The 25,873-nt window shown below is 32.5% G+C and overlaps 1 protein-coding gene across 1 annotated transcript; it reads left to right on the top strand.

Moving 5' to 3' along the window:
* The first annotated feature begins 3,127 nt into the window (after positions 1–3,127).
* Positions 3,128–7,255, top strand: LOC149540345 (laccase-12-like). The gene is made up of 6 exons (XM_089799555.1): positions 3,128–3,274; positions 3,622–3,773; positions 3,897–4,141; positions 5,618–5,746; positions 5,899–6,849; positions 6,964–7,255. Exons 1-6 carry the CDS (start codon positions 3,173–3,175, stop codon positions 7,092–7,094), a joined length of 1,710 nt encoding a protein of 569 aa, XP_089655681.1. The 5' UTR covers positions 3,128–3,172; the 3' UTR covers positions 7,095–7,255.
* The last annotated feature ends 18,618 nt before the right edge of the window (positions 7,256–25,873 follow it).

Raw genomic sequence — 25,873 nt, 5'->3', positions numbered from 1 at the left:
TGGACATTGTGCTTAAGATTAAAACTAATTAATAAAGTTTTCTTAAGTGTGACTCAACATGAAGGAATCCTTGGGGAATGGAAATTGTATTTATAATTGCTTATGTGTAGTTGATGTGTATATGTATATTACTTCTCTATTATTATCTTGTGTTGTACATGTACTTTTAAAAAAATGTTTGGTAAAATATTGTAACATAGTCAGTTAATTTCTCTTAGGTTCCCGAGTGGGACATTACAAAAACAAAGACATTCAGGAAGTGCTTGAAGAGTTGGGGAAAATAAAAAAATATGTGTGGGTCATTAAAGAAGGTGAAGCAAAGGGATAATAGGGAATTGAAAAAAAATCAAGAAATTTGGAAATACTTTTAGGGTGTAGGGCATACCAATTACATTGAGGTAATGAGGGGCTTCAACAATGAACATTCCACATGATTCACTAACTCATGGCACAAGGGTTTGGTGACTATAGGAAGCATCCAGTTTACTATACCCCTTGAATTAATTGTAGAGGCCACGAGGTGGAAAGAAAGAGTCAAGTTAAATACAACAACTACTAGAAGAAATTCTTCAAAGGCAATGAGAAGGTGGAACATGTGAACTCTAACAATGGGTATGGTCCCCGATTTGCTATTATTTCCCTTTGGATTATGAAATATTTTACATGTGAAGGGAGATTTAACCCTTATCATGCCTACCACTTCCCCTTGTTGGATTTCATTCGTAATGAGGAGAAAATAAATGTTCCATTCTTTTTGTTATCTCCCTTAATAGGAAGTATTAACAAAGGTGACAATCCTCCACTCCATCAAGGGCTTGTCTTTGTTCTATACTATAACATTTTTCTCACCACCTAACCTTTAACATGAGCCTGAATTATGGGAAATAGCTGGTTGGGACCAACTTGAGTCCAAAAATTGAGGGAATTAGCTCCCCACTGATATGAACCTTGGCAAGAAAGACTCTAATCCTAGGACCCTAAAAGAAAGAAGTGTTGGCTTGTCAAGCCCTATAAATGACCCTAAGAAAATAACACTCTTGAAGAAACCCTTTTTCTTGAAATTCCCTCTAAAAAAGAATTCCCCCCAGAAAAGTCAAGGTCCCACCCCTAAAAGAAGAAATATTGAAAGAGACATCATTGATGTCAATAAATAGGGGACCAAGGATGAGGACAAAAAGGAATTGACAATAATTGGGATTGGCAAAACTAGGGGGCTACCTCTGCAGAGAGAAGATTTGAACGTCTCCAAAAGAAAAAAGAAAAAACCCAAAAGAAAGTTGAGAAGGACAATCCTATTACTATGGATGAACTAAAATTCATTGAAGGTGAGACTTAGGTGTCTAATGACATGAAAAATGAGGAAATGGAGGATGTTGATTATGCAAAGGAGGATGATGAAAGCTATGATGTGAAAGATGAGGAAGTGGAAATGGAAAGATAAGAGGCCAAAATTGAAGTGGATTTGGGTGGGGATACAAAGTATCAGAGTAAACCTATGGAGGAAATTAATTTGAAACAAGGGAGCCAAAATCACAAAGAGGAACAACATGACAGGAATGTGGAAATAGAGACCCTTCCTAAAAGGATTAAAGAGATTGAAAAAAAGCTAACTAGAAATTGGGTTGCAATTCAAAGCAAATTAGAGTCCTTGGCTAGAATGTATAAAGAGGTTATAACCAACATTGAATTGGGGGTCTTTGCTTCAACTATCTACAATGTTCAGAGGGAAATCATGGAAGAAATGGTCATAGGCATGGTCACTAGCAAAAGCAAGATGGGGAAGATAAAGGAAGTGGACACAGAAGACAAGGGTAAAGATCAAGAGGTCAAGGATGTCACTAACTAGCAAGGGGAGCTTTCCCAACTATTCAAGGACTGGAATGACTCTAATAAAGCTTATTTATCTTTTTAGTCTCTAGTTTTTTATGTAGCCTCTTTTAGAGGTTTTAAAACTTTTAAAACCACTTTGAAGTTTAGGATGTTTCTTAATACTCCAAACTTATGTATCTTTAAGCTTACAAAGTTTTTGTTTGATAAGCATGTATAAGTTTTCAAATGTTGTTAAACTATTACATCTATGTATTATGTAGACAGATTATATCAATTCCTAGTTTTTGGATTGATTTATGTGTGTATATGTTGTTTAGTAGATTTTGTTTGATGCTTTCTTTGATTAGTTTAATTGTTGCTCTCAAGTTGAGTATTCTTAGCTCTCTTAGGATTTCAGATAATATTTTTTATAATTTTGTGAGAGTTGTTATTTCTATGCTGGTTTAGATTGTTGTAGCAAGTTGTCTAGTTGTAATGATGAGCCCTCTCCCTCTTTTATTAAAAATATATAATAAATTAAAAAATATAATAACTAGATTGTATTGTACGTAAATATCAATTCAACCAAATCTACAACAAACATAATTTATAACTTTTAAATTTTCTTAATCGATAGATAAAACATCTTAGCAAATCAAAACCAAAAAAAAAAAATACTATAATATATCTTTCCTTATAAAATGTTATTAGAATAAATTCAATTAAAAAAGATGCATTTTATATAAACTATCATCACGCTTCTCAACACGATATTGGCGTTTCATTTCTTTCCCCGTTGTAGGAATAGATGATCTGCATTTAAAACGTCGCATAATTAAACAAATGTGAGAAAACTATATATCTCAATAACATGCACATCATGTTTGTCCAACACTTATCTTAAACAAGAGCCAACTTTGTGAATCTAATAATTTTAAAATGTTGTTAATCAGCCCCACAGTTAATAGACAAGCAATGCCTTTATTGCAATACAATTGCAAAACTACAACGAAGAAAACAAAGGCATCGAGGTCCCATTGCATCTCTGATAAAAAAACACAAATAAATAGACAGGCAGCCTCTTATTTCACGTGGACCACAATGAAATGTAATCACACAGAATATAAAAAATCTACATTATTGCCTTCTCCCATGTGATTTGTACTCTTAAATGTCTGTACGCTTAGAACAAAGTTTATGATTTGGGCATCTTAGGGTTTCGCCTATTCATCCACGTGATATTTATTCCTGAACTAGTTATGCTTCTTGGCTCTATATATACCACTACACAAGCACCCTTCTGCAATGCAAAGTACAGTCTTACAAACTAAGTTTCAATACTGAAAGACTGCATTCTTTCAATATGTTGATAATGTCAAAAAGTTTCCTCATGGTGCTGCTGTTTGCATTCATTGTCTCATTTAATTCTCTCTCATCGGCAGAATTGATCACTCACACATTTGTTGTAAGTAGATCTAAATATGATTGTGTTTTTGTCATGAACAGAAAGATTACTAGACGTAGATATTTGCTCAATTTAATCTTTCATGCAAGTGCCACAACATAAAACTCTATGATTGATGTTTTGGCTTATCATTATTGTGAGATCAATGGTATTTAATAGAATTGGCGTGTATTTTCTTTTTTCCTTTTTTTCTTGGACGTGTTGTACTTTAAAATATTATATATATGGCTGTAGATCAGCTGTTTTTGATAGGTTGATCATAAAGAAAATCTAGGGATACACCAACGCATATTACTATCCTAGAGTTATAACACAAAAAACGAATCTGTTTTTGTTGATTCCCACAGATTCAAAAGACAAATATGACTCGCTTTTGTAAGAATTATACCATAGTCACAGTGAATGGACAGCTTCCTGGTCCTACCCTGTATGCACGAAATGGTGATACATTGAACATCACAGTTATTAACAGAGCCCAATATAATGCTACCATCCACTGGTAAATCTACCTCTTCTTATCCGGTATTTACTCAAGACATTCAATTTGGTGTATAAGTACTGATAAACTATATATTACTCCATTGATAATGCAAAACCCATTGACAACAAATTGTTTTGGCAGGCATGGAATAAGGCAGATTCGCAACTCATGGGCTGATGGGCCAGGATATATAACACAGTGCCCCATCCAACCAGAGGGCCAATTTACGTACACATTCACCATTATTGATCAGGAAGGAACGTTGTGGTGGCATGCCCATGTGGCATGGCTCCGTGCAACAGTTCATGGAGCAATGGTCATCCTTCCAAAGATGGGCAGCTCTTATCCTTTTCCTCAACCCTATGCTGAGATCCCTCTAGTGCTAGGTAATTGACATTATAAATTTACACAAAATCTGATGTGTCTATTAATCTTTTAAAAAATAAAATTTTAGTTTTAGTGATTAAAAAAGTATTTGTTTAGTTCTATATTTTATTCTTATAAAATTTATTTATTTCACCTCTTGTTATTATCAAAATTGTCTTATTTAGTATATTCTTATGAGTATTCTATATATTTGATATTTATTACGTTTTAAAATTTTATTTTCTATATTAAACTTTTTAATCTAATATTTATTGAACTATTTTTTAGTTTTAATATATTCTTATGAATATTCTGTATGTTTGATATTTATTACATTTTAAAATTTTATTTTCTATATTAAACTTTTTAGTCCAACACTTATTGAGCTATTTTTGAGTTTTAGTATATTCTTATGAATATTCTCTATAGTTGATATTTTTTACATTTTAAAATTTTATTTTCTATAATAAACTTTTTAATCCAACACTTATTGAACTATTTTTGAGTTTTAAATTTTTTATCTTAAATTTAGTTGACTCCAACCTATTTATTTTCAGCACCAACTAATATGATGTATAGTTTGCATAATTATTACAATGGAATAATATTTTGATAGTTTTTTTATAGACTAGTCTAATAGTATTAGAAATTATTGACCAACAATGATCTTATTTGAAAAATAATATTAGTTATCTTTATACTTGCTTATTATATGTCAATGCTTAACATGTAACTGAAAAGTCCTTCTATGAGATGGCCAATGAAAATCATTTTATTGTGATTTAATTTAAGTAAGTTATTATAAATGTTGTAAGTCTTTAATAACTAGTAAGAAGTAGAGATTTTGTGATCTACAGAATAAGAACTTACTATCAATAAGATTAGATCTATAAGATAAAAGATAAATTTCCATTATTCAAATTTATATATTCAATTTAGAAATAATAACAATTCATTGTGAAATTTTAATAACAAGAATATCACCATAAAAATTCAAATCCATATGTAGATAGAATTAAAAAAAAACATTTACATCCTTGTAAATATAACTTTTTTTTTGGTTTGCTTTACACTATTTCATAGTAACATATAATTATAATTACTTACATCATAGAAAATTAATGTAGGTCAATTTATATCTTATCATAGACATTTTATTTTAGCGGTATTGTAGTTAGAGTGTAGTATTGCTTTATTTATCAATCAAAAGGATTAGTACGGTGCAATTAGTATCAACGACTATAAAATAGGTCAACAGCTAAGGAGAGCAACTCTCTAAAAACCCTAAGTGATCTTTTGTGTTGTCCAAAAAATAGCCCATCTGGTATATAAGAGCATTTTCCAAACAATCTGCTATGATTTGAATAAGGAATGTGCTTGCTTCTATTGAAATAGCTTTCCATCTTTTAGGCTTTTTCATTTTGGGTTCATGCTGGATTGTAATGGCATTTCGTACTAACTCTAGCTACTGGAAAATTAATTATAAAAATGAACAGGGGAGTGGTGGAACACTGATGCTAACGAAGTCGAAGAGACAATGAGTGAGAATGGAGGTGCGCCAGCTTTTTCAGATGCTTTCACTATAAATGGAGAACCAGGAGACCTCTATAACTGCTCATCCTCAGGTAAATCCTCTGGAACCCAAAAATAATTAGTTCTACACATTTTGATCCAAAACTGAGCAGTGTGAGTACAAATGAGAGACACCCAATTTCAGTTTTAACTAAATAAACTCAGCACAGAAAACATTGTGAGAAATTTAATTGTATGCTTGCAGGAACAAGAAGGTTCCTTATACAAGAAGGCAAAACCTATCTTCTTCGAATCGTCAATGCTGCAGTCAATAATCATCTCTTTTTCAAGATCGCATCACACAATCTCACAGTGGTATCTGCGGATGCCTCCTACACAAAGCAATACACAACAGACATTCTCTTTTTAACATCTGGTCAGACCTTAGATGTTCTTCTCACAACCAATCAATCTGCAGCCCAATACTATATGGCAGCCAAGCTATACACTACTCAAGCGGAAGCATTTATTAATGACACCACGACAACCGCCATTTTAGAGTATGTGAGTTATAATGCATCTGCTGCTCCAATCCTTCCAGTCCTTCCAATATTCAACGACACCGACACTGTGACCAACTTTACCAAATCCCTACGAAGCTTGGCTTCAGAGGAACATCCTGTGGATGTTCCCACAGACATAAGTGACAGTAGTATCATAACCGTGGGACTTGGTTTAAGTCCCTGTCCAACTGGATATAATGCATCCAGTAACTGTACTGCCCCTAACACCAGAAGATTGGCTGCCAGTATGAACAACATGTCTTTTGTGCTACCAGACATCGACATTCTGCAAGCCTATTACTTCGGCATTGATGGTGTTTATACCACAGACTTTCCTTCAAATCCACCAGTTGAGTATGATTACACAGGCGATGTAGACGAATCTCTGTGGGCGCCTCTTATGGGCACAAGAGTGAAAGTGATTGAATATAATGCCACAGTTCAGATTGTGTTCCAGGGAACCAGTATTTTCCAGGAAGACAACCATCCAATGCATATTCATGGGTATGATTTTTATGTGGTGGGAGAGGGGTTTGGTAATTATGTTGAAGCTAATCAGAGCTCTTTCAACGTGAACGATCCGCCTCAACGGAATACTGTAGGGGTTCCTGTCAATGGATGGACTGCTCTCCGATTCAAAGCTAGCAATCCAGGTAAGAAATAGAAAAACATGAATTTCTGTCACTGTTCTGGACATGAAATATGGCTTGGAATTGAAGATTTTGAATGTATGTATGGTGGGCTAAAATGATTGTTTGCGTGTGCAGGTGTCTGGTTCGTGCACTGTCACTTTGATGATCATGTAACATGGGGGTTGAACATGGCGTTGATAGTGAAGAACGGTCCCACTGAGCAAGAAAGTTTGACGGGTCCTCCAAATGGCCTCCCACAATGCTAGAGCAACACATAGCTTCAGAGATTTTAGTTTGGTGTTAATGAAGTAGTGAGTGGTGTAAAATGTTAAAAAGAAAGGGCAAAACTTGTCTTTTTAATTCAAATGTATTATCGCATGAAGAGCATTGTGTTGTGTCAATAAATAAAAAATGTTGTTTATGGTAATATACATTTTTTTGGTAAGAATTTTAAATAAAATCATATTTTAAAATCTAATTTTATAGATTTTTTTAATAATAATTGTTAAAAAAAAAAAAAAATTATAATTATTTAAAAGAAAAATACTATTCTGAAAGTTCTGATTGGCTAACGTGGGAGAGTGTCTAAAATCTTACAAATTAGTCAAGCGATAGAAGAAAAGGGAACTCACAAGAAGTGAGACCACCCAACAAAAGACAAATAACCTAAATAGAACTCAAAGATGAAAATAGATAAAACTAAAAATAACCATATCTATATGATCCAAAATCATATTTTAAAAACTAATTTTATAGGCATTTTTTAATAGAAATTGTTTAAAAAAGAAAAAGAAATTATTTAAAAGAAAAATACTATTCTGAAAATTCTGATTGGATAAAGTGGGAGACTGTCCAAAATCTTACAAATTAGTCAAGCGATAGAAAAAAAAAGAACTCACAAGAAGTGAGACTACCCAACAAAAGACAAACAACCTAGATAAAACTCAAAGATGTAAATAGATAAAACTAAAACTAACCACACCTTTATGATCCCGCTTAAGAAGAGGGGATCTTAATGAGTTTATAATATTGAATTAATTCATTTAGCACATGTAGAAAGGATGCTTTCTCCATTCTATCACATGTGTAACATAGATCAATTGAAGCTTCCACATTCAAACTCGGTGTCATTTCCTTTTCCTTTTCCATGCTTGTGTTCAAGCTCCTCTTCAAGGATTTATAGATAGCTTCATGCCTTTCTCATAATATCATAAATAATTTCTTTTTCTTCTTCATCAAGCGACACTAACTCAGAGATCCTTGATCTGAATCTCAATTTTATCCTAGATTTTCTGTCTATTAGCAAGATCACCATTTAAAGCCAAATCCATCTCATCATGAATAGTCATACATTGATTTCCAATTCTCATATTTGCATCTATCAAAGCCTCAAGCCTATTAATTTCCTTTTTGGTCATATGTAATTGGGATAACATCAATTTGATAAATCCCATTTTGTTTATTATAAAACACACACAACTTGTCAACTTTTTCTACCATTTCATGAAACTCAACATTCGAGAAAGATATAGCAGGGAAGCGAGGAGGGGTGGTAGGGGAATCTAGAAAAGGATTACGACTTGAATATTCAAGTGTGGATGGGGAATTCACAATCATCTCAACTAATCCAAAAATATAGGAGGAAGCAAAAGCCTCATAAACACGAAAGACCTTGGTTTGCACCACATTCATGGTCTTGACTACTGTCTTCATCTTAGCAATTTTCTAAGGGTTAACCAGGTTTTCTTTGGATATAACAAGGAGTGATTTATCCAAACCAAACAAAAATGACCATTTACAATCTTTGGTATTGGACAACTCAACAATGATGTTAGGATTATTGGAGGCAGAAGGGCTAGGTCTAGAATTAGTAGAGAGAGATAAATTAAGAATATACAATCAAGTAACAAGATTAGTAATAGAGCTCATAGTCAAGAGTATTCTCATATAGAGTTCATAGTGTTTTAATTAGATATATATATTGTAATTAAAAAATTCTACAAGTACGTAGTTTAACACTCAAGAAGATGTCAATTTTGAGAAAGAAAAAAATAGTAAATCATATCAAAAAAATTTAAAATTATATGACATTTTAGAGGAGAGAGTCCTCTTCAAGAATCTATAATTTTTCTTTTGATTGGAATAGATTTACATTCAAAAATGTGGTGGGAGATGAAAACTATCAATTTAAGTAAGTTGAAATTTGAACTGTTATAAAAGAGAAAATATAGGTCTAAAGTCATTTTTTGTTTTTTATTGTTCCATCTACATATATTACGTACAACATAATCTGAGATCAAAAGGAAAAAAAATTATTTCCTTGTAGTTTTGTGGTGGGAACTAGACCCCTAATTTTCAGCATTTTTCAGCAACTAAAAAGTTATCTTTAAAAAATAGGAAAATATACCATTTCTTTTTGTAAATAATTATTAAAAATAATAATCTTAAACTTCACCCATTTCTATACATTTCATTAGTTTACTTCATTTTCAAATTCTAAATAATAATACAAGATGTATGTCATTGAAGTTGAATAGTTATACTTTTGTTAGCCTTTTCCTTTGTAAAAGGGTGATATAGGTTTGCACTTTTACCCAAGTACAAATAAATTATTCCACAAAACCTTTCAAAACTTATGCTTAGTTGCTAAACACATTAAAAACATAAACATTAACTTTATTCTATTGGTAACCACATCAAATATTAATAATAGATGTAACTATGAAAGTAAATAAACACCAACACAAACAACACTAAAATTTATGTAAAAAACAAAACTAGGAAAAATCACAAAAAAAATAATTCTCATGAAATGAACACCAATTGAGGTGACTTTTACAAGTGACTTGCTACTATTTTTCTCATTATTATTTGGCTTGCTACTAGTTGGCTTGTTTTCAATTAGGCTAACTAACTAGAGATACAAACATAGCTCATTTCCAATATGTATAAGATCACTTCCAATAAACTCAAGCTTATAACTAGAGTATAATAAATGAGAATTGGACCCACTCCTCAAGTCAATATCATTGACACTCTACAATAAGGAAATGGCATTATAGTCTACTACCAATTGTACCAACTCACATGAAAATCAACACATCTAGATTCTACCTTGATAGATTCACACTCACTTCACATATTATGTGCATACAAGCATCATGCATCCATACATTATCCATGAAAATAAACTAAGATCATTTCTCTTCTTATATTGCTCGATACCACCAACCATGTTAGCCAAAACTAATTTAAAATTGATTATATTGAAACATTCCCATGATGCTAAGGAATGAAATGTGGATTACCTCACTTCAATCCAACATGCAACATCATCTTCAAGACTTCTAGTGCTATAAATCTATGGAAATTCAGAAAATAATGATAATTATGATCGAATCATAAATGAACACTCCGCAAATAGGATTGAACCCAAACCATCAATCCACCACATGTTGCACATTTTTTAGTAAATATTTTTTCCCTTTAAGTATAGATAAATAAACTGACTCTAAATGCCTTAAAAGAAGAACAAATTGACTAATAGCTAGATAAGTTATCATGCAATTGGTAATTCTCCTCTAAATTGATAGGTACAAGTCTCTCTTAAAATATCTACAATGAATGAAAATGTTGATATGATTTTTACCAGAAAGTAATAAAGGCGAATAAACAATTTTTTCGTAACTATGGGTAAAATAAAAATGACTAACCATAATAAATTGGTTGAAGATAAATAAAATAGTGTGTATCCTTTACAACCATGAAGATTAAGAAAGTTGGAAATTAATGAAGGCTTCCATTCTTATAGTATTGTTTAATTGTAGAAATAAAATTCTAAAATTTATTCATGTACACAATCTCTATGATTTGAGAGATATAAATGGGTGATTACATGACATCAAAGTCTCACTAATTAGAAGAGATAATATTAAAAATGTAAAAATTATAAACATTATCTCTCCTTTCATTCATATCAACATAGAAAATGAGCCCCTTTTTGTATCTAAAAGGTTGTAAAAGAATCCAAAGAATTTTTTTTTTTTTTTGGAAAGGCTTTCTCTTTTTATAGATGTTTCCACCTCCTCCCTATAACTTTTAAGGATAACTAATTCTTGATGATTCTTTTTTTTACACCGTTCCCCAATTTGTGACTAAAAATCAGATTTATTCCTCCACTTTCTTTCCTTCGTGACTAATTTTTTGTAAAAAGATAAAATAAGTGAACTCCTTAATTGTTGTCTTTCCAACTAATTAAAAGTATTATTTTATTATGTTGTATAAAAAAAAATATTAAAATAATACACCACGTATGCTTGTATGGTTACCAAATAAAATTGGGAATATTTAAGGTGGAAAAAAGGTGGGTCAACCTCATTTTCAAAAAACTAGTAACCTTTTTCGATTGCATTTTTGAATTGTCAGATGAGTCATCCCACACAACTCGTTCCCACTTTTCATCATGAATGGATTAGATGAATAGTGGAAAAACTTTATTTGGGCACTTCAAGCAAAGCATTGGCTTCCATTGAAGCCACCAAATGGCTTCACTCAAAGCCATGTGGAGAGGGCTTTGATGGAAGCAAAATGCTTCTTTCAAAGCCCTTGCCGCCCATTGGTCCACTTGGGCTTTGAGCAAATCCACGTGCTTCCTTCAAAGCCTTTACAACTTCATTTGAAGCCCTTAAAAACCCTAACCACCCACAGGGGCAGTAAATCGGTGAAGGGGCTTTACACAAAGTTGCTTTGCTTGAAGACCCAAAAATGGGCTTAGAACAAAATCCTCTTCACGTGAAGCCTCCAAAAATTGAAAGTTTTCAGATTATGCTCAAATTTTGACTAATTTTCTTCTTTTGATGGCTCAAACAAGGGCCAAATAAGTTTAAACTCTGAAACTAAGTTTAGAAATGTGTTCTCCTTTCAATAAGCTTTCCAATGAATATGTTTTTAGCATATATTGTGTTTATTGTGATGTTTAATTTTTAATTTTATTGAATATAGGTTTTTTTTATCATTTTAGAAACCTCCATTTGAAGCCTTGGGAAAAATATAAAAGTAAAGATCTTTTTAAAAAATAAATATGATCATCAAAGCTATATGTATTAGCTTTCTAGCAAGTTAAGAAAAATACATTTTGATATATACAAATCAAGTTATATTGATCAAAAGAAACCTATGTCTAAATTATCATTAGTGTCACTTTGACACTAAATATAAAACCTATTATTTTTGACAAAATTGAACAAAACCAAAAAAACTTACTAGTTACTGATGTTACTATTCTTGCCCAAAAAGAAATTTGTAATTATCCTATTTAAATTATTTTTTATGTTGATCAAAACACCCATCACTTTTTGGAAATATCAATTTTGGTATAAAGCGCTTCTCAAAGGAGATAAAAGAAAGGATTTCAAATGAAATTATTAAAAAAACTAAAAAATATTGTTAGAAACTGGATAGAAAATGCTAAAAATTGCTAGTTTACATCATCATGATGTTCTTTATGGTTTTTTCATAATATGCATTTGAAAATAAAGTTTTTGTTAACAATATCTACTTTAGTGTCAAACTTGGCCAAAAAGTGGAAACCATTACCATGGCCTTATAGAGATGTGTGCACAAAAATTGATTATCATGTTAAACAATTGAACCTAATAGAAGCATTGAACCACTTTGAACTTGTAAACCTAGTTAAACTCATTTGAACTTGGATGAACCCTATTTATCTTTTGAACCTCTTGAACCTAAAGTTCAAATTTATAGAATTCTCACAAAAATATTTTCCTTATAATGATTATTTTCCCTTTATTTATAGTCTATGTTGAAAATTTTGAACCTTTGAACCTAGTTGAACCACCTCAAACATTTAAACCTTTAAGTTGGGGCATCATAAGTGGGCCAACAATTGGCTCTATCTAGGGACTAATTTTCCATGCCAAAAGAAGATAAATTATAGAAAGTTTGATTAAGAATAACATTGCAATCTAGTGGATGGTAAAAGAGTCAAATCTAACATGGGTAGCGACTTATACGTTGGCAAAGGGGAAGCTTAGAAAAAATCAACAAGACAAGAACTAGAATGAAAGCCAAAACAAAGGATAGCTATATTACACCAAAATTTTATTTACAAAAGATATGGCTAACAACGTTTACCTCTATAGATTCATCTTGCTACTCATATGAAGTCATTGACAAGCTATAAGAGATATGATATGCTATGAGATAGGAATATTTATTTTTAAAACACTTGCAAGCATAAGTATGACATGCAAGCCAATTGGAGATTTTCTTAAACAAATAAACCAAGATACATTCGAAGTCAAAACTTCACCTTCTATCACATATCTCTTGAGGAAAAAATGAGTGCATCATGTTTTGATTAATTAAAGTGGGTAGGACTCGAACCCATAAACAAAAAGTAACATCAAGTCTAGAGAAGATGGACCAAAAATATCACAAGAAGTGACCCTATAAAAGAACTAACAACCAGAACCAACAACTATAGCTAAAAAAGAGGAAAGAAAAATAACTAACCATGGTGGATCAAAACAAAACCCTAGCAACTAACACAATTTTTAGATGGGCTAAGATGCTAGCTAAAGCATAATTTAAAAAAAAAAAATTATAATACAAAGGTCCATATCTAATTGAACCAACAACTAGAACCAAAACCACATCGCACCAACCAACAATCACCATCATGTCCTCTACTTCTGCAGCTTCTTGAGCTACTCCAGCAAGGAGAAGTTTGGGCTAGCAAGCTGGAACTCACTAAACCCCTGAGAAATCTCCTGTTGACCTTCTTCTTTTCTTGGAGTCTCCTTATTCCTTTTCCTCTTTGTCTCTTTCTCCACCAAGAAAGCCTTCAAAATCTCAATCTCCCCTTCCATCTTGTTCTAGGCATGGATTCTCTGTGTGACTAGATTGTTAATTTTTATCACCTAGTAGTGCTTGCTTCTTCTTGATAGACACCAAGGCTTTTAACACCTCATTACACTTTTCCTTAAGGGACACTTTGTTTTTTATGTCCTCCACCTATTCCTCTTGCTTTTCCTTGCTAGTGAGCTTGTCTCCCAGCTCCCGTCCTACTTCCCACTAAACCTCATCCCTTCCAACAATCATATAGTCTATAGAGTTTCTCTCTACTTCTATAACAACCTTTTCTCTATTAATTTTTCTTCATGCATTTGAAATAAGAGCCACCTAGCTACCACTTTCAACCTGTTGTAACATAAATCCTTCTCTATAGAATAGAGGGTTAGAGTATCTAAATCAATAGTTCAATCATTATTTTTAGGATTTGGACTAGTCAAGGGCTCTCTAGACACTCTTGGGTCATTTGGGTAGCTTAAATCCAATTTAAGGGAGGGTGGGCACATAGTAGAACCCAACAAAATAGGGGTAAAAATTTGGGACAAAGTCTCTAGGGTACACTCAATTTAAGTGGTTGAGTAGCCTTTCTCTAAGTCCTCTGCAAGTTCTACAATTTATTCTTTGGAATTAGGGAGCTCATCCTTTTTATTTGTTTCTTTATGGGGAGGCAAGGTCCTAACCCCATAACCAAAGTGAGTAGCATGAGTGCAGGATTGTGCATAGTGCAAGGTAGGAGAGTCCCCAAAGGAGATGTTCTAGCCCTTAGCAAACAACCACCCAATAGAATATAAAAAATAACACAAAAATTTAGATCCACACAATGGAATTTCTCATAAAATGATTTTCATCCAACATTCTTGGTTGTAAGGCCTTCCAAGTTATGGCCAAATACATCAACAATTACAATAAAAGTTTAGCAAGATGTCACAAGATCCAAACCACTAGCTAGCCCAAATCTGCAACCTGGTAGAGAACTCCAAGAATAATCTAAACTCATGCTCACAAGCCACCAAGCAACCTTCTTGTTTCCCAAGCCACACTTAGCTACTAGCTCCGCTCAAATTTTGTTATATCAGTTACTCATCTTCTTCCACTTGAATTCCAAAATTATGCCTAAGACACTATTGAAGCCCTCCTTAAATAATTTCATGACCACATGTTGGCCTATTTTACTTACAAATTTATTAAATATACCCACATTAAATATATCCTTCAAGCCCCAAGTCATCTTGCAATGGATATTAAATGCATGACAATAAATTAAATACTTAGGACAAGCCCCAAGTTTACAATGCATAACTAACCCATAAGACCACATAAGAATACACACACTTAGACCACATACCAACCAAATATCCAAATCCACGAGCACACATACCAACTCCCTTGGATCAAATCTCGCAAATACAATCTCCAAAGTTGTGCCAGTAAATAGGAACACATTACCAACAACCACTAAAATGGCTCTAACTCCAAGACGATGACTCCAAACATCATCTACACTTGAGGAAAGGTTTTCCAAAATTCCTTGAATAGATCCCCAATCACATGAATCATAACTCCACAAAATCAAGCATGAAGCCCCTGCATACATGATTGTTGACTTCCCTAGGATGCTCGTGCATCAGACACCCCAAGTGAGAAAAAAAGATATTCTTAATAGCTAGAAGAACATCTTTTAGGTTTCAACACATAAACCCCAAACTAGTTCTTCACATACATGTCCTCCACCAGGTCAACTAGTACACTCTTGCCTTTGTTTTTCTTCTACAACTGTCATCTCCACATCTGTCTTTGGTGCACAATAGGTTTTCTTTCCACATTGATCTCTAACCGTTTCAAAATCTCCCAACTCAACTTGGATACCAAAACTCAGGTTCCCATTGAGCTCTCTATTATGTAAAGGAATTATGGGATGCTTCCTACTACTCTTCTCAATAGTAAACACATTATTGACACAATCATGCATATCTTTGCAATCATACTGCCAAGGTCTACCAAGTAATAGTGACAACTACACATGTCCACAATATCACACAACACTTGATCCTTATACCAGGCCCAATCTGGAAATCAACAAGACATTTCTCCCTCACTTCCAAAGAATTTTTATCTTGTAACCAACCAATCCTATAAGGAAAAGGATGAATTAACCTCTTCAAATCAAGTTTATGAACCATCTCTAGGTTATCAATACTAGCACCATCCACAATCACATTACAAATCTTACCTCTAGAGTTACAATGAGTCCTGAAAAAATTCCTCCTTTGACAAGGTTCCAATGTCCTGTGTCCAAGAAAAAATCTTTGAATCAACAAATTCACCCCATCCTTCTTGGGTTCATTCACCAAGTCTTTAGCCTCTTGCACCACAAAATTTCTTCTATCAATAGCCTTAGGACCTTCAAAATATCTATTTCCTTCTTCACCACATCTCGAGAAAGTACTCTTAAATGCACCTTTCTCTATCATCTTCCTCTATTCAATAGGTTTTGGTTCATCTTCAGCAATTTCTTTTCTTTACCAAGTGATCTTATTTCTCCATCCCTCAAGGATTACCTTGATATCTCCTCTTCAATTTCTTTTATGCTCACAAAGCATATTGATAAGTGTCCTTAATAGAAGCAATATTCAACATACCAACCTCGTTTTGAATGTTGAATCTCAAGTCATTATTATATCTAGCCACCTTTTCTTTAGAAAATTCTCTATGTCCATACCAAATAGTCAATTTGTAAAAATCCTCTATATAATATTTCACTGCCATATCTTTCTGCTTTAGATTCTACAACTTCTTGAACAACTCAAGTTCATAAATAAAAGGAATGAACTTAGCCTTCAATTTAGTCACCATCGATCTACATCTAGTGATCTTCATTTCACCTTCCTCTTCTTTATCTTGTTGCAATTCCTTCTACCATAAAGCAACATGTCCTTTCAACTTAGTTTGTGCCAACCTCACTTTGAGTGGATCTTCAATATCCCCTAACTCAAAGTAATCTAATCAATCTAATCAATTAGATCTCTAGGATTCAAATTACCTAAAGTTTTAGAAACTTCCATCTTATGCTTTAGCTTTAACTGAGAACTAGATCTATCAAACTGACCAACCCTATTTCCCATAGGTCTCTCAACTTGATTAGTTCTACCTTCACTACTCGATCTAGCAACCTCAAAATCTTCAGTAGTTTCATCACAACCACCTTCGGTACCCATATAATGAGGTACAACACCTATAACACTTATGATCTGAATGATCATATCACTTTTCATCAAAGCCATCTCATATATGAATTCTACTTTAATCTTAGATCTTAGATCTTTCTTCCACAAGCCACCAAGAAACCTTCTTGTTTCCCAAGCCACACTTAGCTACTAGCTCTACTCAAACTTTTCTATCTTAGCTACTCATCTTCTTCCACTTGAATTCCCAAAATTATACCTATAACACTACCCAATCCCTCCTTAAATACTTGCATGGCCACAGGTTGGCCTATTGTAGTTACATTTATTAAATACACACACATTAAATATATCCTTCAAGCCACAAGTCAGCTTGCGACAGATATTAAATACATGACATAAAGTTAAATACTTAGGACAAGCCCGAAGTTTCTAATGCATAACTAACTCAAAAGACCAAAAAATAATACATGTAATTAGATATAGGTCCATGTACCAACCACCTATCCAAATCCAAGAGTACACATACGAACTCCCTTAGATTGAAGCTTGCAAATACAATCTCCAAAGCTCTATCAGTAAATAGGAACACATTACCAACAACCACTAAAATGGATCCAACTCCAAGATTATGACTCCAAACATCACACACACTTAAGAAATGGTTCCCTAATATGCTTCAAATAGATCTCCAACCACGCAACATAACTCCACAAACTTGAGCATGAAGCTCCTGCATACAGGATTGTTGACTTCCCTAGGATGCTCATACATTAGATTGTCTCATTGTTGAAGAGATTATCTTGAAAATATATTTATTTATCTCATTGGTAAGGTTAGGGGAGGTTTGAAGGGTCATGTTCCAATGGAACTCATAAATCCTAAGAAAATGCCCTTGATATTTCAGTAGGAAACCTTTTACTTTACATTTTCTAATTGACAACAAAAGGGAGGAGAAATTTTGAAAAGGAAAAAAAAAAAGAAAAGTCATTCCTCTGAAAATGATTCAACATGGGAAAAGTGTGGGAATGAAAATTCTTATACCTACCCTTATAGTTGATTAAATGGACAAGAACCTTCACTAGGGCCTTCTACACTCTGTTCGTCGCCTATCTATTAAACCCATGATGCAATTTAGGGATATTTTCCTCCCAGCTCCCTAAATTTCTCTAAAGAATCCTTGAATGGAATTTTGGTGTTTATTAAAATTTTGGCCCTTTCCATACTTAGCCTAGTGATGGTAGAGATGGAGTCCAAAGTGATGATAAATGTGACACGACCCACTCTAATGTTTCCTTCATCCGAGGACTCCAAAACTTTATAAGAAAGTTAAGGGTTATAACCCTTCATGCTTGTGTTGTAATTAGTTAAACCACACTTCTCAAGGATCTCCTAGATCTCCTTCTCATTTTGTTATTCTCCCCACTCTTTAGGCTTAATCTAATAAGGTCTCTACCCATCCTTCTTCTGAGATGAATAGAGGAAATACACACCACTTCAGGAACAAACAAAGGCACAAACAAAAATTAACTTAAGTTTTTTGGTGTGGCCACTTTCAACTAAAAAACTAAAATGACAGTCCAAATCATAAAATATCTATGGCAAATAGGCCCCATTAAGAGTAATAAAGACCAAATCATTAATATGTGATCTAGGTGAGATCATGACAGATCACATTTATACCCTTTGACGAGGATAAACAGAGGGTCATCCCATATTTTGCATCATTTCATAAATTTTCCCATACTCAACAACCTATCAATGACATTATTACCCTCTCAAAAGGTGTGTTAAAATGACACCCCATCTAATTTTGTTGAGATAGATTTCTCAATTTTCACATTGAGAAATTTGACTAAATAGGAAAATAAAGAAAGGGGAAATGAAACGAAATAGATAGCAATAGAAGATACCAAGTTCCTTTAAGTATATACTTGTGAGAATGATATTGTGGAACTTTAAAATGCTATAATTTTTCAACTTACCAAATGAACTTGCAGACTAAACTATACCCCCTACATGCATACCCCACCTATTGCCATGGTAGGGCCTCCCCAAGCAATATGCCCTACTCGCCGTACTGTTAGATTATTCCCTAGCCCCATGGAATTTGATGGATCAATGAACGAGATTCTAGATGCCCCATAGCCCATAAAATAGTAGGGAGGCACGACTAGTACACATGCCCACTCCATGCACCATGTTATGTACTAGAATTGAACCTAAGAACAGGTTTATTAAAATAAAACAACATAAACATAATAGAGAAAGAAAGAACTTCTAGCTTAATTTTATTGAATATTAGATGCAAATTTATACAATAGCTTGACTCAACAACATTCCTAAATGATTGCTAATTAGATTGACAACAAACTACTTCATGATTGGCAACACACACACATAAACTTGACACTAATTGAAACTTATGAAAACCTAACTCAACACATCTACAATAAGAACTTGATTCAAACTAAAACTCTTTAACTCAATCCTTAACTAAACTTGTGTTGCCAACAACTCAACAAGGCTTCCCACATGTGAAAAAATTATTATTGACTACCTTGGAACATTAAATCCAACACCCTCACTTAATGTGACAACTAAAGGAAACATTATCTAGAAATTATACGTTGAAAATATGTCATAGAGGAGTAAGACTTTCTCATAGTTATGCAACTGTCATCCAGCTTTGAAACACCATTGGACACCCCATCTCCACATGAAATGTCTTATAAGCCTTTTAAAGGTAAGATGCCAAACTTCCAAACTTTCAGATCTCCCCAAACTATTGGACACACCATCTCCACATGGAATGCCTCATAACCCTCATAAAGGTATAGCTTCTCCAATCCTATAGCACCTCAAACTATTCGAACATACATCTAGCCTCTACCACATCTTTTCCTATTTTTCAAAACATTGATATCTTCAAAATCAAAATTTTTTCTATATGAAAACATAATCATCCAGTGGTTCTTCTCTTGGTCTCATCTTCTTAACAACTTCTTCTCAAACACACACAACTTAGTAGGAAGATAGCTCTGATACCATATTGGAAAAATAGAACAACATAAATATAATGGAGAAAGAAAGATCTTAAAGCTTAATTTTATTGAATAGTAGATGCAAATTTATACAATATCTTGACTCAACAACATTTCTACATGATTTCTAATTAGATTGACAACAAACTATTTCATGATTGACAACACACACATAAACTTGACACTAACTAAAACTTAGGAAAACCTAACTCAACACATCTATAATAAGAACTTGATTCAAACAAAAACTCTTTGACTCAATCCCAAATTAAACTTGTGTTGCCAAAAACTCAACAAGGCTTGCCACATGTGCAAAAATTATTATTGACTACCATTGGAACATTGACTCCAACACTATGTTGCTTAGAAAGTGTTTGATTTTAGCAATCACATCTCTATCATTCCATCTTATCATTGCCACATTTTTAAAAATATTGATGATATTTAAGGGATAACCTTCAATGATGACCTTCCTCATATCTTGTCTAGTTAGCATAATAGCCCTATGTTACAAAGCTAGTAGTTTGGCCACATAAGAAATCTGAACCCCCAAGTCAACCAAGTAAGCAATTAAGATATCCCTGTTTAAGTTCATCAAAGGGCCACCCCCACCCACCCAACGTAGTTTTCCCATAGCAAAACCATCAAAATTTAGCTTGGTCCAATTTGGATCAAGGGTTCAATGAGTGCATCATGTTGTATAGGATAAACTACAACATTTTTATCTTCACATTACGTGATTCTTTTAGAAGAGTAGATCAAATCTCTAATGGGGAATCCATTGAATAGGATGGGATGATGAATATCATAAACTGATGGTAAATTTTTAATAAATACATGGCCCCCATATTCTAACTCATTAATCAAAATTTGAAGGTGTGACAAAGAAGACATGTATGTCTTTATTTTCAAAAATAAAAGGCTCTAAGATTAAGCCATTCTTTACCTTACCCATTCCTGCATTGTCTTAGCTATCTGTTTCTTTTATTATAGCACCATCACAAGAGTTATATTTCTCTTATGTCCCCTCTTTCTTACTTTCATTAATATTCCCTTCAAATTTTTAATTAGCATTGTATTTTATTTTTTTAAGAAATTCGTTTGCATAGGTTCATTTACACCACTCTTATGAGAATAAAATTGTCATCATCACTTTCATTGTCATTACTTTGAAGAATACATTCTTTTAATTAAGCTCCTTCATAGAGAAGGGATAAATTCTTATTGGTCGGATGAGAATTATGAAGTTCAAAAGGAGGATTATCCCTTATCTTAAAATCTTAATAGAATCTTGTAGATAGATATAATGCATTCATACTACCCCAATTAATTTCAATACCATCTATTTCAGATTTCAACTCAACTTCTATAATGTCAATTGCATTATCATCTTAACACACAAAAGAAAAATTAGAATTCATAGACAACCCTTGTGATCCATAAGATAGAATATTCTCATGATATATAGCTAAAAATAAAGGTTTTTGGATATTACTTGTCATCCTTATTGAATCAAATTTAAAAGGAAATATTTCTTTATTTCTGGTATAAACAAAATCTTCAACAAACATGAAGGATGGAAATTGGATTTATTCACACCATTACCAATACTAATCGAAAGACATTCATGTACATGCATCTTCTTGCTTTGTCCATCTTGCATACATAATGAAGAAGATCTATAATATTCATTATTAGCTTGGTGTGGACTTTCTTTCTATTGTTGATAGTGATCCCAAGGTGCTAATGTGTGTGTTGTTGTTGGTATAAAATTTTGTTCCCCGAGAACTAAGAAATTAGGAGACAATGATTCTTTATTTTCTAATTATTTCTTTGGTGTTTTTTCTGAAATCAAAATCTCTTCTTTTAAGCTCATGAGGTAGTAATATCTTTGGTACACTAATTTTAGTAATAGGGAAGATCTTAGATCTTCAAATAAATTTAATATGTTAATTTAAGTATCACAAATGCTTCCTTTAAAGACATTCCACAAATATTGCAATATTTGATCATATTCAAAATTCAACTCTTCAATAGTTGGTCTCCTTCTAAAATATTTTCTTGGTTGGACTTCATGCTCACCACTCTTAAGGTCATCATTATTAAAAGGACTTTTAGCATCTAAACCAATCTCAGAATAAAGAGAAACTAGATTTCTTTTGCAAGGAGATTTCCTTGCCCAATAGTTGACAAAAACTTATTTATGATGTCTTCTTCACAAAGAAGAGTGTCATCTAAACCAACCAATAGTTCTTAAGGTTGCAACACTTCGTTGGCATGGCTATTATCCTACTCTACATTCTCTTTAGAATTTCCTTTCTTAATCAGATTTTTATATTTTTGAAACTCTTGGACACCACATGGAATTTATTTTTTCACAAGATTTAACAAATAAACCTTTAGATTATATCATTGTATTTTCAACATAAAATTATTTTACAATAGATTTGTTAAAATTATAAAAAAAACTATTCACAATGTCCCCTTCTATAAACTTAAAGGCTTCATATTCTTCTTATGTACTGAGATGAAAAAAATTTTATATTTTACAACCACTACATATTTCTTGTTCTTGTTGATCCATCATACTTGCTTACTTTATATTTTTTTCTAGAATTATATTAGAAATATCAAGTGTAAAAGATTGAAATTCTAAAATAAAAATACTTTCTAGAAATATTTCATTTAATTTTTCACCATCAAATTTTTTTTCTTGTATAGATTCTCCATGACTTCTTGATCAAAATAATTTGTTGAAATTGTGTTAGAATTATCAAATGAAAAGGTTTGCAAATCTGAAAAAGAAACATTTTCAAGTGTGCTTTCATTTGATCATTCTTTGTTAAAACCCTTCTCAATAGAATACGTATCTACACATGCTATTAAATTCTCTAATTTTACATTGTGATCATTGTTGTCTTTAGAAGAATCATCATTCTCCACATGCAAAGGATAAATTCTTTCAATGTGAGGACAGCTTTTTTCAATTGCATGACATGCATGAAGATATTAATCATTAAATACTATTAAATTTTGATGATGTGAGATAGGAAAAGCTAATTTTTTTCATCTTTCATAATGGATTTCTTTTGCTGAGACTTTTTCTTGGAATAAAAGTTTTGATCATGAAGACAAATTTTAGATTGAGGTACATTTCCAACACATTCATTTATGCACTTCATCTCACTTAAAAATATATCGTCATCTATTTTAGTAGCCTCTTTTTGTGCATCTTTCAAATTTTGCATTTTCTTTCATTTTAATAGGAATTTAATCTTAGTTTTTAATGCTACAATAAAAACACACTATTGATTATTTTCATTTGGTTGGCATGCTTGAGAGATTTTACCAACACACCTACTATAACTATCAATAAAATCTCTCTTAGATTCTTCCTTTTCCGTTTGAATTTGAAATAAATTCAACAAGTATCATTTACATTTTGAAATATTCTACGAAATTTTACCTTTAAATGATCCCATTTGGTAATGTATCCCTCTTGCGAATTCTAAAACCATTTAGTAGCATTTCCAACAATTCTCTCAACAAATAATTTGACAAACACATATTACTCTTGCACTCTGAGAATCCCACATGCAATAGTATCTACTCTAATATGATCATCTGGGTCTTGAGTTTTATCTCCAAAAAACTTTGGAGAATTTATCTTGATCTTTTTGGTAGAGTTGAATATTGGGGTAAAGTGAAAGGTCCAATTTGTGTTCCTATGAATGAGTTGCAACCAAAGCCATATTTATACTGTATTTTTTTTGACCAAGATATATTCAAATCAAACACAAAATTTCCAACTTCACACATGCAAAAATAAACTAAAGAAATAAAGTAAGAATTGGTCTTTGATTTTGATTCTCCAATGGAGTTGCCAACCATCTATTAGTAAATAGATTTATCCTACAAGAATAGATAAAAAAATTGACTCCATATTCCCCAAAAGAAGAATAAATTGAACTAACAGCTGGATAAGTTATCATTAAATTGATAATTCTCCTCTAAATTGAGAGGTGCAACTCCCTCTTAAAATATGTGCAACGAATGAAAATATTGCTATGCTTTTTACCACAAAGTAATAAAGGCAAATAATTTTTTGTCCATAACAATGAATCAAATGTAAATGATTAACCATGATAAAATTGATGAAGATAAATAAAATAATGTGTATCAATCTTCAACCATGAACATTAAGAAAGTTGAAAATTAATGGAGGCTCACTTTCTTTTGATATATTTAATTGTACAAATAAACTTCTAAAATTTATTCATGTACACAACCTCTATGATAGAGAAATGTAAATGGGTGATTAAAAGATATCAAAATTGCATTGAAATCGGAAGAAATAATATTAACAATGCAAATATTATAAATACTATCTCTTGTTTCATTTATACGAATACAAAAATTCAAATATTAATGTTCTCCACCTCTTTGTTACTGTTAGAAAATAAAACTTAGGATTTTTTCATTTTTTATCCATGCTTTATGCATAAAGTTTTTATTCTTAGTGTGTAAGCTAACTAAAGAATACTTTTGATTTTTTAGTTTTATTCATATTTTTCCTCTTCTTTATGCTTTGAGGAAGCCTATATTATTGTAATTATTTCATTGTAATCAATGAAAAGTTTCATTTTTCATCTTTTATTATGAATTTTTTCTTTCTTCAACTACATATTTTGTTCTATCATTCTACATAGATTATTTGTTGGTTAAGTTAAAATTTTACATTGTATTAGAGCTTTTAAAGAATGGATTTTCTAGCCTGCGCTAGTTTGATGCTATATTGCTATTTTAAATGGAAGTGTAATGGCAATAGAGGTTGAACTAAATTCTATCGGTTGATCATAGATAGGCCAAGATCATGCTCTTTTTTCATGGGTCTTGCCTACATCTTCTTCTTAGTGACACACAATTTCAGTGGACTTGTCATGCCTTACACTTCAATATTTTAGAGGGTTTTCTATTGTTAGTGTTGATGCTTCCTTGGTTCCATAGTTGATAAATTTTGTAGACAATTAGAACCTCTATTTTCAACTAGAAATTTATTTTTGCATGGTTGAGTAGTGTTGTTTGGGTCACTCATGTAGATTTATATGTCATCTACATCCTTAATTAATAGATGTTTTGTCTTATGGTTGAGTAGTGTTGTTTGGGTCACTTGTACAGATTTATGTGTCATCTACATCCTTAACTGATATATGTTTTGTCTTTATTTTCCATATATTCATTGTTTAGGGGCTTCTATCTAGATTATTGTGTTTTGTATCTTCGATTGACAGATGTTATGCCTAGTTTGCCATCTACTCAATATTCAAGTAGTGTCATTGGGGGCACTCATGTAGATTGATCTTGATTGTCATTCTAGTTTCAAAGGAGGTTTTTCATCCAGCACTATGATAGGTATCATGCAATAGTCATCCACACTTTTCTTGTGTCTCAAAAGATGGTTTTCTATTGCATATTTTGAGGGGGGGTAGGAGGAGGTGACAGAAAATAAAACTTAGCATGTTTTTTGTTTTGTATCCATGCTTTATGGATAAAGCTTATTTTCTTAGTGTGTAAGCTAACTAAGGGAATGAACCCACAATAATGGGCTCCACTTTAGTGGGCCGAACAAAATTGCAAAAACTTGGCAAAAGTGGAAATTTCATGCATGATATGTTCGCATGAACATAGTTTACATGTTCGGACGAACACACTAACTACATATGTTCGCTCGAACATATCCACATATAATATGTCATGTTCGAGTGAACATATTTAATTAGTGTGTTCGCCCGAACATTGCACAAGTTGATTTTCGACAGTTAAAACTAGTGATTTAACCCATTTGGGTCATTTTCGATGGCATAACTATTCATTTTGAGGGTTGGAGAAAATGAGTGTTTCCTATAAGATCTATTAGCATCATCTTTTCACTTTCCTTCTGATTCT

This window comes from Cupressus sempervirens, chromosome 9 (assembly GCF_028749045.1).
Source record: "Cupressus sempervirens isolate cs-2001-9-10 chromosome 9, ASM2874904v1, whole genome shotgun sequence".
Lineage (NCBI taxonomy): Eukaryota > Viridiplantae > Streptophyta > Pinopsida > Cupressales > Cupressaceae > Cupressus > Cupressus sempervirens.
This window is presented reverse-complemented; position numbering and strand designations above follow the sequence as displayed.